Below are 13,324 nucleotides of genomic sequence, written 5' to 3'. Positions count from 1 at the left end.
ATGAACGCCTAGAGCCCGAGCTCCGCAACAAGAGAAGCCACCACAATGAGAAGCCCGCGCACTGCAATGAAGAGTAGCCCCCGCTCAATGCAACTAAAGAAAGCCCGCGCACAGCAACGAAGACCCAACGCAGCTGAAAATAAATAAATTTATGTAAACACACTCAAAATGATAGTAAGACCAAATAAAAAGAGAACAAAGAGACAAGACAACCAAATCCAAGACATGATTTAAGATTAGAGGTTAGGGCTTCCCTGGTGGCACAGTGGTTGAGAGTCCGCCTGCCGATGCAGGGGACGCGGGTTTGTGCCCCGGTCCGGGAAGATCCCACATGCTGCGGAGTGTCTGGGCCTGTGAGCCATGGCCGCTGAGCCTGCGCGTCCGGAGCCTATGCTCCGCAGCGGGAGAGGCCGCGGCGGTGAGAGGCCCGCGTACCGCCAAAAAAAAAAAAGATTAGAGGCTAGATCAGGAGGAAACAGCTAAAAAGGATTTGAGGGGGTAGAGGGGGAAACGATGGAAAAGATTTTTAAAATGGACAGTACCTTCTGAATCATTAACTATCCCCAGTGTGATCACTGTACTGCAGTTAAGGAGAGGCACGCTGAAGAATTTATAGGTAAAATGTCACATGATCCAGCAAAAAAATATATATATATTGATGGACAATGTGTTATTCCTTCAACTTTTCTGTAGGTTTGATTTTTTCAAATAAAATTTACAGAACAATTAATCAAATTAAAATAAACATATTAGCTATATATCCTGATTTCCATAGCAATTCATTATCAACACTATTCAAGGCTGGCCTGATGATTTCAGAAAGTACAGTTTCCCTTATATACCCAGATGTCACTATAATAATTTCTACACTTCAGACCTAACTGACTAAATAAAGTTAGGCCATGAAATGCATTAATTCAATCATTCATTAAACCAACATGTATTGACTTGTAGGTACAAGACATTACATTAAGAGTGCAGAACACAAAGTTGAATGCTGCTCTAAGCTTAAGAGGTTTACAATCTAGTTTACCAAATAATAAAAGCAACTAAAAATCTAAACACATCAATATTCTATAAAGGATTTTATTTTATATTAACAACCATAACAAAAACAATCATGATGACGATAGCTATCATTTATTGAACATCCACTCTGGTTTAAAGGTAATGAAAATAGGGCTTCCCTGGTGGCTCAGTGGTTAAGAACCCACCTGCCAATGCAGGGGACACGGGTTCAAGCCCTGATCTCAAAAGCTCCCACGTGCCACAGAGCAACTAAGCCCATGTACCACTACTACTGAGCCTGCACTCTAGAGCCCGTGAGCCACAACTACTGAGCCCACATGCCACAACTACTGAAGTCCACATGCCTAGAGACCATGCTCTGCAACAAGAAAAGCCACCTCAATGAGAAGCCTGTGCACCACAAGGAAGAGCCCCGCTCGCCGCAACTAGAGAAAGCCCACACGCAGCAACGAAGACCCAACACAGCCATAAATTAATTAATTTATTAATAATAATAAAGAAAAAAGTAATCCAAAAAAAAAATGAAAATAGCTCTCAGATAGTTCAATTAAATTTCCCTCAGTCCGGCACTTTCCTTTGGGCACTGCTGATACCACAAAAATACACATGGTTTAAATTTTAAAACTAAAAGTAATCAAAAGCCCTAAATACCTATGATATCAAAATTAAATACTCGGGGACTTCCCTAGTGGTCCAGTGGTTAAGACTCCGTACTTCCAATGCAAGGGGCACGGGTTAGATCCCTGGTCAGGAAACTAAGATCCCACATGCCAAGTGGCAAAAGAAAAAATTAAGTACTCAGAAAATTTCAGATTTGTGTTTTCTATTTTCAGAGAAGTTATGTCTAAAATAATATTAAACTTACTTCAAGAAGTGGAATACACAGTTATTAGATTTTTTTCCCCTTTCTAAAGTAGAATAATACACAAGATATTAAGTAAAAACATTTTTTTCTAAGAAAAAGATACTTTCAGATATCTAAGATAAATTTTGTGATAATTTACTGAGAACTTTCTTATGTGATTCTTATCTGGAAGAAATCATGCTTAAGGTACAGAACTTGCAAACGTCACTATAACTTATATCCTGTTTCAAATATGTTCATCCTAGTCCTTTGCAGCTGAGTCCTATAATTGAAACTAACCATCAGCTGTGAGATTATTTTTCATAGTGATGATATTCTACTCTTTATTATAGAATTATTGATTCTATAAAATATATACATGTAAATAAAACAGGAAAGAGAGAAATTTAATATATTCAAGGTTTAAAGACTCCTTTCTGATAATTCTTATTAGAAAAAGCAGAAGTGACATTTTTAAAAGGAAAGAAAAGGCTTTTTGTAATACAGGTTTATATTTCTCAAATAAGGCAAGTGAATATATTGCTAAGAAAATACACATTTTCTTAAAGGCTCACTTAATATTTTTAGTAGGATAAATTATACCTTTAGATGTAATAACACCACTAATTGAGAAATTACTATATGTCAAGCTGTCCTAGGCAATGTAACATGTATTAAATAATTCACTTAAGTCTATAACAATCTTATGATCCTATGAGTGTGTATTTCTGTATACTATATTTAAAATTAAGCACACAATATAATGCTTAAAATAAACAATTTAGTTACTTAAAAATAACTAAGTTGCTAAAATAAGTTTACTGTTTAACATCTGGTTCCCTAGAACCATGAAAAGAACCTATGCTTTAATCAAATTCATATATCATTAATTTTAAACATAGATAATAAAACTGTAACATCTCTTCCCTTAAAATTTTTCATGTGCAGAAAGTCCTGTTTTTAGCTCAAAAAATACTAAAGCAGTATTTAAAACTATGAAGCATCAGAACAAGTTAAAGAATGACATTGTAATCTTCATTCTCTTGAATAGGCCACTGTGGTGGATAAATCTTGCCATCACATCTTTTTTTTACCAAAGGTTTTTAAATGGTGTTTGATTGATTGATTGATTGATTTAGGCTACGTTGGGTCTTCGTTGCTGTGCGTGGGCTTTCTCTAGTTGCAGCAAGCGGGGGCTACTCTTCGTTGCGGTGCATGGGCTTCTTACCGCGGTGGCTTCTCTTGTTGCAGAGCATGGGCTCTAGGCGCCCGGGCTTCAGTAGTTGTGGCACATTGGCTCAGTAGTTGTGACTCATGGGCTCTAGAGCGCAGGCTCAGTAGTTGTGGCACATGGGCTGTGCCACAGCATGTGGCATCTTCCCGACCCAGGGCTCGAACCCGTGTGCCCTGCATTGGCAGGTGGATTCTTAACCACTGTGCCACCAGGGAAGTTCCCTTGCCATTACATCTTTAAAAACATTTTTATGACACATTTTGAATATTGAAAGGCATTTCATTATAAAATTAATTATAACTTGAAAATGACTTAAGATACTAGTGAGATTTTAACAAAAATTTAACAGTTCTTACTTGGCTGTTTTTACCTATCTATTGATTTTTTTTTTTTGCGGTATGCTGGCCTTTCCCGCTGCGGCACACAGGCTCCGGATGCGCAGGCTCAGCGGCCATGGCTCACGGGCCCAGCCGCTCCGCAGCATGTGGGATCTTCCCGGACACAGGGCACGAACCCGTGTCCCCTGCATCGGCAGACGGACTCTCAACCACTGCACCACCAGGGAAGCCCCAGGGAAGCCCCTGTCTATTGAGATGATATTCTAGCCAATAGATGGAGAGCTATACAATAAGCAAGGCAGACCTCAGAAAACAGTATGAATCTAGCACTATCAAAGCACAAACACATTATCAGATGAGCATAAGGATTCAAGACACAAAGCATATGTTCTTTTCTAAGCTAGGAAAAACTCAACAGACTTTTTTTGTAGCCTGAATGAAATTTTCTTCAAGCCTATTCACCCCACTTGGCTTCTATTCACTGATTCTCTGTTTGGGATCATTCCTAGAAATTACAAAATGGACATGAATTTTGAATCACTGGAAATGTTCGTGTTCCGATGATAAATGAATGATTTGACTGTATGTGAGCTAACTTAGTGAGAACTCAGCCCTGAGTCTGAGTTCTCAGCCTGAACTCAGTCTCATCGTCCCTGGTCAAAATGCTATGTTACAATTTCTGGGTATGCAGAACAGAAGCCCCATGTGTGCCTTTGAGCGTGTGAATAAACACTGATGGATAAGCACTAGTCTCTGATAGTTTTTGCCAGCTTATGACATGAGGAAAATAAGGACCATGTGTTGAATCATAAGGCTAAATTATTAAATTTTATGACCACCCTATATTCTGAGATTATCTTCTTCCAATGTATATGTTTGTGGGGTTTTTTTTATTGTTGTTATTGTTTTGTTTATAAAGTTGGTATCCCTTTGTGGATGCTCTCACCACTCTGAATCTCCCCTGCCTCGCCCCCCCGACACACAACTGCCCCCATGGTCTGTTATATTCAGAAGTCTGGGATTCTTTGCCTGGGACTATGTAAGACTATCAAGGGACTTCCCTGGCGGTCCAGTGGTTAAGACTCCATGCTTCCACTGCAGGGGGTGCAGTTTTGATCCCTGGTCAGGAATTAAGATCCGCATGCTGCATAGTGCAGCCAAAAAAAAGACTATCAAATGGCTTTTTTCCCCCCTGAACAACCATCAAGCTCAGTATAGAATGTCACTAAAATTTGTAACATGTTGCCGCTATAAGTCATGGAATGTTACTTTATAACTAGAGTTAAGAAAAGTTTATCATTTTACCAATGATTTCTTTAACTAACTGAAACAAAGTTGTAGATAAGTGTGCACAGAATAAAAATCTTTAGTAACCCTGTTACTTTCATTTCTTGTAGCTTAATGAGTTTTTAAGATAAACAGGGTAACTCAATTGTATCTAATTTGGTAGTTTTAAACCCTCACTAGTGTATGTAACAATTTACAAAAGAAGGGAATAGTTCTCAAAGATACCAAGTAAATTTCCCTAGGGGGTGTTTTCCCCGGTCTTGGCAAATTTTTTTTGTTTCTTTTTTTCCTTCAAAGTATATGCCACAATTTGTAATTTATTAATTTGTCTTTAATTTTTTTTGGCCTTTCCTCAGCAACATTTAATCTCCTTGAGGGCTGAAATCACTTTGGTCTTACACACCATTGTAGCCCAGCATTCAGTATGGGCTAAAAAAGTATTTATCGAATGTTAATAATACTGTTGTTCAAGAAACAACACATATTGAGCATTAACTGTGTGCCAGGCCATGAAGGTACTAAATATTTTGAATATCACTGTCATGTAAATCAAGACCACATATGAATAATGTGATTCATTTATGATTTGATTCTCCTTTTAAAACATTTCTAAAAGACTTACCACTATAGCTACACGCCAGTGTCTTGTCCTTCTCTCCTAGTGAAATATGTCTTATTTACCCCATCCCACCCCCTGTTCCCCCCAACAACCACTCATTCTACTTTTATCAGCATCATCAAGGAAGGAAGGAAACAGTGATGAACAGAGCTGCCGGCATAGAAGCTAGCAGGAAGATCACTTAGTTTTCTTTTTTTTTTTTCATTTCTAAATCATTTGTAGACAGTGTCCTGGTTTAATATACACTGACATTTCTTTATATTTGTTCACCCAGTTCTTCCAAATAATACTTTGAAGATATTTTATAATCAAATAGCTAGAAAATGTTCCTTACCAGATAAGAAATTACAGAATGTATAAATGCAGTTCATTCTCAGGGATACCCACACTTTTTATTTTGACATGATTTTAGATTTTCAGGTAAGTTGCAAAAATAGTATAGAGTTCTTATATAAACTTCACCCAACCCTGTCCAGTGTCCAGTGTTACTTTCTTACATAATCATGATTCTGGTACCATTTTTGACCCTACCATACTGCCCCTGTGGTCAGTAGTGATGCTGAATATATGTTTGGTTTGCCCTTCAGGTCCCCACTCCATCTTCTACACCCTCTTACATGACACAGGAGGCGGAACAAGATATATTTCATCATCAGTAGGCTCCCTTTTTCCTTTTGGCTTCTGATTGGGATCAACCAATGAAAGCAGCAGGAAACTGGATGGCAGAGTATTTATTTCCATACCCACCTCCCCATGACTTTCACTTCAAGAAAGATCCCAGGGCTTCCCTGGTGGCGCAGTGGTTGAGAGTCTGCCTGCCGATGCAGGGGACATGGGTTCGTGCCCCGGTCTGGGAGGATCCCACATGCTGCGGAGCGGCTGGGCCCGTGAGCCATGACCGCTGAGCCTGCGTGTCCGGAGCCTGTGCTCCGCAATGGGAGAGGCCACAACAGTTAGAGGCCCACGTACCACAAAACAAAACAAAACAAAACAAAAAAAAAAAAAAAAGAAAGATCCCATTATCAAAGGCCACACAAAAGCCCCTGCCCCTTCAGGCCTAGGAATGGCAATATCTCTCTGCTGTCATTAGTCCCGGGATGCTTTGTCATCCCTAGATTTAGATTTTTATGAACCCTGCCCACACCTTTTAAACAATCCCTTTATTAAATTCTCCCCAGTACTCCCAACTGACTGCGTAATCTGATTTTCTCTAGGGACAGGGAGTGACAACCTAACTGAAGTGATATTACCTTAAAATTACTTTCTCCCACCCCAAAACACAAAATAGTGATTATTTACATAAATGTTTCTACCAAGAGGACCTCCAAACCATGCCACTCACAAGTACAAGTTCATGAATCAAGGCCTGAAATCATCTCATACCTTCACCTTATTCAACAGTCAAGCAAACAATTATAGCACAGCTAACATGCTGCCATCTATGAAGACAGATCAACTCCAGTGATCAACAAGAGCGCCTGAGCAGGAACCTGGTCCTTCAGCCCCAGTGGGGGCAGGAGTTTGTGCTGAGCACCCCCACCCTCACCCCCATCATTTGGTGCCCATTCTGGCCATTAGAGTGCTTTGGACAGAAACCGTCATTTCAGCTCGGGGAAAACGCTCTCTGTAGTCTGGGATTTGAGATCACTATGTATAGTTTTAAACTTCGAATTGTAATAGAATGCATACAGGTTTTTGATATAGATAATAGATTGTTTGATATAGATAATAGATTGTTTAAAGATGAGAGGTGTGAGACACACCAGGCAATTTCAGCCCCACAACTGGATTCAGTATTTAGTTAGCATGTTCAGAGTAGGATGAGACAAGCTTCAATTCTATTCCCAATTTCCTTAGTCAGACTCTTCATTTATCCAACTACCTCCCAATAGATGAAGATGAAAATGAGTCAGGATACCTATACGTAGCAGCCACCCTGACAAAGAGCAAGGGACCTAGGAGATGTGAAGACTTAAGAGGCCAGAGTCAAAGGAAGAAGAGTAGAAGTCTGGCACAATGCCAAAAGCAAAGAAAGAATTATGAAAGGAAACCAAGGTGTAACCTGTAGATTCCCATGACTGATCCCCTGGGTAGCAGCCAGCTGGAATGTTAAGTTCTCACCCATAAAATCCTAAATGGGAAGTTTTACTTTTCCTCCACCCTTCCTCCCAAAAGTTGGATTTAGTTTTCTTAACATCTCCTTCAGGGCTATATAATATTCTACACTTGCTCTAACTATATTTTACACATATCAAGCTAAAATCTGAAAGTATTTTAGCATTTCTCCTGTGGAGCAGAGAAACAAAGCTTTCTTTGAAAAGGAACAAAAAAAAATTATGCCCAACAGAAAATTAAAGAAAACATTTAAAAATGCCAACATCAGAAAAAAATTTTTTTTTTCCTTTTAGAGCATTTCTCTACTGTTGTACAACAACTGATAACTATAGACGAAGTGAGCAACAGTTTGGTTCTGCTTGCTGTGGCACCTGAATTTCAGCCATCCACAGGCACTTATTCCTTTTTAAAAGTCAGGGTCTATTGCCATGATTCAAAAAAGCAATACACAGTATATTTACTTCTGAAATTTATTTCAGGTGACAGGACACCCACAGACTAACAAAATAAACATAGAATTAAATAGTATTCCCAAAGCCCAATTCTACCTTGTAGGAAAGGCAGGTGATGATTTAGCTACCAAGATTAGTCCATGTTAGTTTGTCCATGCAGTCTCCATCCCTTTCTTCCATGCTGCTTTCCCACCCCACACCACCCCCACACACACAAATTTGAGAACCATTTATAACAGCAGGACTGAAACTATTTCTCACTTGAAGATTTTAAGACAAAACACCTGAGATGGTTACACCCAACACAGGAAGTGTAAAAAGAGATTGAGAAATATACTTAGGGATTTTAATGATATTCTTCTATAATTGGGGGAGGGGAAAGGATTAAAAGGGGGCAGGTGGATCAATATGCAGGAGAAAAACAGAGAAGGGTTTAATTTACCTTGAAAATAACCAGTATTCTATTTGTCCAGGCCCAGTGAGAATTTGTGCCAAGCAATCTCATTCATTTCACAGTGCCTGGCACATTGATGACTGTGTGGTAAATATTAAATAAATACTTGTTGGTTGATGAAAAATATACATGGCAATGCTGTATACACACAGGAAACAGAAACTTGAAGTGGTCAGACAAATTAGAAAGCAATGCAAGGTTTGGTTCTGCATGTCAATAGCATTTTCAAGGTACACAACTGGGGAAACAAATGAGGTTTTAAAATGTGCTATATCCATAGTTCAAACATGTTGTTCCTCTATGAGTGCCAAAACTTTATTTGCAGAAGAAAAGCTAAGATTAAGGTAAGATATTTTCAATTATATATACACAATATAATTTTAAAGACCAGTCATTTTATTGTTTAATATGTCTTCTTGAATTAAAAATGTTGACTGCTCAGGATAGTTACATTCATAAGAGCAAAATACCACTTGAAACCTTTAACACATAAGCACCTATTTGCTAAAGCTAGTCTTGAACTTTTAGTAATGTCATATGCTTTTAAATTAACCATTTAAAATACTATACAAAGCTCATAACACAGACTGCTAGCTTATAACTGAATTAGGTAACTACTAAATACTCATTAGGCAAACTACTGAAAATAAAGAAAACATACACATTCCTACAGCTCCATGAATGCCCAAATTAAAGATGATATAATGAGAATTTGGGATTAAGCAATTGTAATTTGGCTGTAAAACCTCAATGGCTTACACATTTTAAGCTGAACTAGAACCTCTAAGCACCTTTTCCTTTGGAAAAATCACACATTTTAAAATAGTGTCTAATGGAAGGTCCATTAAAATCACAATGGATCATAGCTGTCAACTTTAAATAGTGTCTTTCTCCTTAAGAGCTGAAGTTTACACACTGGTGCAACACCACAAATGCAGATGCTACAAATGGAGCTACAAAAAAAGCCACAAATTTTATTCACAACACTTGCATATAAAGTTTTCTTTCTGCAGACTCGTGTGGAGTTGAAAATAAAGGATGCTAATATGCATATTATGCAACGTATCAAAAAAAAAGAGAGAGAGAGAGAGAAAGAGAGAGAAAACACTTTAGTTTGAGTGAAAATTCATTTATCTACTGAAAATCTGGGAGAATTTACATCTACTGTACTCCAAATTTACCCCTAAGTGACAGAAAAATACTATATGAAATGGAAAAATATTAAATATGAGTTAATCAATAGCTGATTACCTTTAAAACTTTGGGCTTCTTTTCCCTCTGGGGCCTCTTGTTTTCCTTTATAACCTAAAAAAAATCAAATTGCAAAATGAGCCTCCATATAAGAGAAAAAAAATTAGCTCCCACCTCCCCCCCAAAAAATTTTTGGCTATTCTCTATAAAACTACTTATACCATCTAAAATCATCAACATGTTTGCGAGACAGAACCTAAAGAGCTTATGTAAAATGTACACTTCAAAAGTCACTGAAAAAAAGCCTTGCATAAAGATGAAGTAGGGAAATACCCTTTTTTCCCCTTAAAGTCTGTCTTAATTAGCCTCTGCATTCTTCACAGCGAAGCCCACGAGGTAGCCATCTTGCTTGCTTCTGCAGAGGAAGCCTCTACAGTTGAACAGTTCTGCAAACTGCTTTTTGGTATTATTATCATGGTGTTTAAAGGCAGCCCTGGCCTGCCAGCACTGTAGACGTGCTGGGCATGCCTTTTGCAAAAACAGCCCCACAAAGAGTGCAGCCAATGGCAATGCAGAGCTTAGCAACTCCAAAGTGATCTTCTCTGCCTAGCCTTCCTAGACAAAGGATCTCCTGTGCGGCTCCGCTCTCACCACAGGACACAGGCAGCCACAAGCTGCGACATGGAGTTCGCTGCAGAGGATCTGGTCGCGCCGAAATCACAGGAGGCTTCAGCAAAAACAATGCACACAAATCCCCCAGGTCTCCACCATCGGATCGATGGCGGATTCTCCCTGATTAGTAACCTCTTGGCGGCTCCGAGGGCAGGTCTGCGCGGGGGGAGGGGTGCGCGGTCCTATCTTTAACGTACAGGAGATATAACTGAGCTGATGGGGGCATTTGGGCTTGCTGAAACTCTGGAAGGTATTGTGCATTTTTACTTTATAAGGCAAGGCTAAATATTGGCGATATTTAAGGCAGGGAGGTTATGTGAGGACAGTGTAGGCTCAGCTGTTGGGCTGCGTGTCTCATTCCTCAGGAACCACACCTCTCTGCTGCAGGCGCTTTGCCCAGAAACACAGCAATTTGATTTCTGTCAATAAATGTCCAATGATAAAGGCGGATTAAAAAAAATAATAAAGCCACTTAAAAGGGAAAGGACAGGATGAGGGCAAGGAGAGGTGGAGGAGTTTTCAAAATGCACTTGCCACTCTGAGTGGCTGGAGGTTTTAAAAAGATTTCTCTCTCTTGCTCTGGACATTTCTGATGACCTTCATTTCCCAAAGAAATCCATCCCTTCCAGAAGGCGGATTCATAACTTTGGGACAGAAGAAGCACCTCTGGCTCCTCTGCCTCCCAGGATCATCAACTGTCACTGAGCATCTCTCCGCAGAGCTGCCAAGCAAGTCCCCACGTGGAGCCTGTCTGTGCACGGGCTGATGGACAGACACAGCCACTCACTTCCCAGGGATTGGGAGCTGAGCCAGAGGTGGAACAAGCAACCAGCCACACTCAACACACCTGAATTGCCCCCATGCCCAGTGGGTGGTAAGCACTGGGAGAGCTGGGCACCACAGTTAGAACTTGCCAGACCCTGGGAATGACAGAGCCAGAGGAGTTTAGCCCCTCCCTTCAGCTTCCTGGACATGGAACAGGGGCAGTAGACGAAGAACCAGGACAGCTGTTTGAGCTGGCAGGTCTCAAGGTCACTGCCAAAATGCAGTGCAGAGGCCAGTCACAGTCCCATCACAGCCACCTTGACAGCTGCACAGATCTTGGGAAGACAGCCTCAGCTCCATCTTCACAGGGCCAAAGTTTCAGCAGCACATTTGGGGGATTGGCAGGAGGGCCTCACTGGCTGCTCAGCCAAAGATTGGTTTTCCACTTGCAGTTGGATTCAGAACAGATTCCCACAACCAGAAATCGGGAACAGAGAGAGGGCCGGAAAGCCTGTATTTCATCACCCTTGATTCCTAGCCTTTCAGTCTGCCACAAAAGCACGCTTTTCTTGTTGGAATGGGAAGTCCAACATGCATTGTTTCCCCACTTTAAACTACCTCTCCCCCACCCACCCACTTTCAAAATTTTTAACAAATGTAAGCAGCAAGCAAAACCAGTGGATTTTGACCTAACCACGTCCACCATGGCAACATGAAGCACACTGAGCCCACGCTAAGAAGCTCTCTGTGGGGAATGAAGCAACCGTGAAATGAATGGGTAGGAAAATAGGACCAAATACAAGATTTGAAAATGAGTGCTAAACCTTCTAACCCTACATTTCTTTCTCTTTGGAGATTTTTGTGTGTGTAGTAAAACATACATAACATAAAATTTTCCATTTTAACCATTTTAAAGTGTACAATTTAGTAGCATTAAGTATATCCACAATGTTGTGCAAGTATCACCACTTTACATTTCCAGAACTTTTTCATTATTCCAAACAGAAACTCTGTACTCATTAAACAGTAACTTCCCGCTCCCGTGCGCACTTCTGTTCTACTTTCCGAGTCTATAAATTTGCCTGCTCTAGGTACCTCATATAAGTAGTATCACACAATGTTTGTTCTTTTACGTCTGGCTTATTTCACTTAGCATAATGTTTTCAAGGTTCATCCATGTTGTAAGATGTATTAAGAATTTCATTCTTTTTTAAGGCTGAATAACAACATTTTGTTACCCATTCTTCTGTTGATACACTTTTGGGTCATTTCTCCCTTTTGACTATTGTGAATAATACTGCTATGAACATGGGTATACAGGTATCTATTTGAGTCCCTGCATTCAATTCATTTGAGTATATACCTGGGAGTAGAATTGCTGGGTCATATGACAACTCTGTTTAATTTTTTGAGGAACCACCAAACCATTTTCTGCAGCCAAACTATTTTTTACCATTTTACATTCCCATCAGCAATGCACACAAGGGTAGCCCTACATTTCTTAAAGTGTCTTCCATTTCAATTACAGGTTATGCCTCTCCCCTTGAATAGCCGAATAACATTTTTAAAAAGCATCAACATTTTCCCAGGTTGATTGTTCACAATTTAGTAAAATGGCCATGATATATTAAGATATAATTATAGGGGACTTCCCTGGCCGTTAAGCGGTTAAGACTCCGTGCTTCCAGTGCAGAGGATGCGGGTTTGATCCCTGGTTGGGGAACTATGATCCCATGTGCCGTGTGGCGAAAAAATAAAAAAGATATAATTATATATTTTAAATCATTTTATTACCTGTGTGATCCATATGTTTGCCTCAATAAAATAAAATCAGGATCAGAGTGTTAGGTCTACTGAATATCCACACTGGTGAGAGGTCCATTTTTTAAAGCCCCATGGACAGGCGTTTTCACTGTATGGGATACTCATGAAACCACACAACATCGCACTTGGCAACCTAAGCAAACATCGAAGGTCTATGTTTAGTGTTCTGTAAAATGAGTTAATAATAAAGCCAAAGCTCATCCCAGCTAAATGGGGGTTAATGGAAGTGACCAGAACTAACATTAACTCCAAATATCCAACTGATACTACACCATGAAGATCTATACTTGTTTGAACACAGAGTAGATTGGTAACATCAATTAGTTGTGACCATCTGTTCTAAATCCTATACCTAGCGATTTGTTCATCTCAGCTCAAGGCTTAGGTGACATGAACTTTGATGGAGAAAATAATCAGAAATTACTAGCAGAGAAAGTGGAGGTCGAGAGCCATTCCCATTATCTTTCTTTTTTTTTTTTTTTGCGGTATGCGGGCCTCTC

General features: G+C 39.8%; 1 protein-coding gene across 3 annotated transcripts in view; it reads right to left on the bottom strand.

Moving 5' to 3' along the window:
• TET1 (tet methylcytosine dioxygenase 1) overlaps positions 1-13,324 on the bottom strand; it is a 130,258-nt gene that overhangs the window by 90,718 nt on the left and 26,216 nt on the right. For 2 of the 3 annotated variants that reach the window (XM_032609250.1, XM_032609252.1), the window contains exon 2: positions 9,624-9,677. The exons of the other annotated variant lie outside the window; for it this stretch is intronic. In XM_032609250.1, coding sequence (XP_032465141.1) covers positions 9,624-9,677 — 54 coding nt within the window. The remainder of the gene's footprint in view (positions 1-9,623; positions 9,678-13,324) is intronic. 3 annotated transcript variants of the gene reach the window in all.

The sequence above is a fragment of the Phocoena sinus genome, chromosome 16 (assembly GCF_008692025.1).
Source record: "Phocoena sinus isolate mPhoSin1 chromosome 16, mPhoSin1.pri, whole genome shotgun sequence".
Classification (NCBI taxonomy): Eukaryota; Metazoa; Chordata; class Mammalia; order Artiodactyla; family Phocoenidae; genus Phocoena; species Phocoena sinus.
Note: the sequence above shows the minus strand (reverse complement) of the source record. Positions and strands in the feature narration are given on the sequence as shown.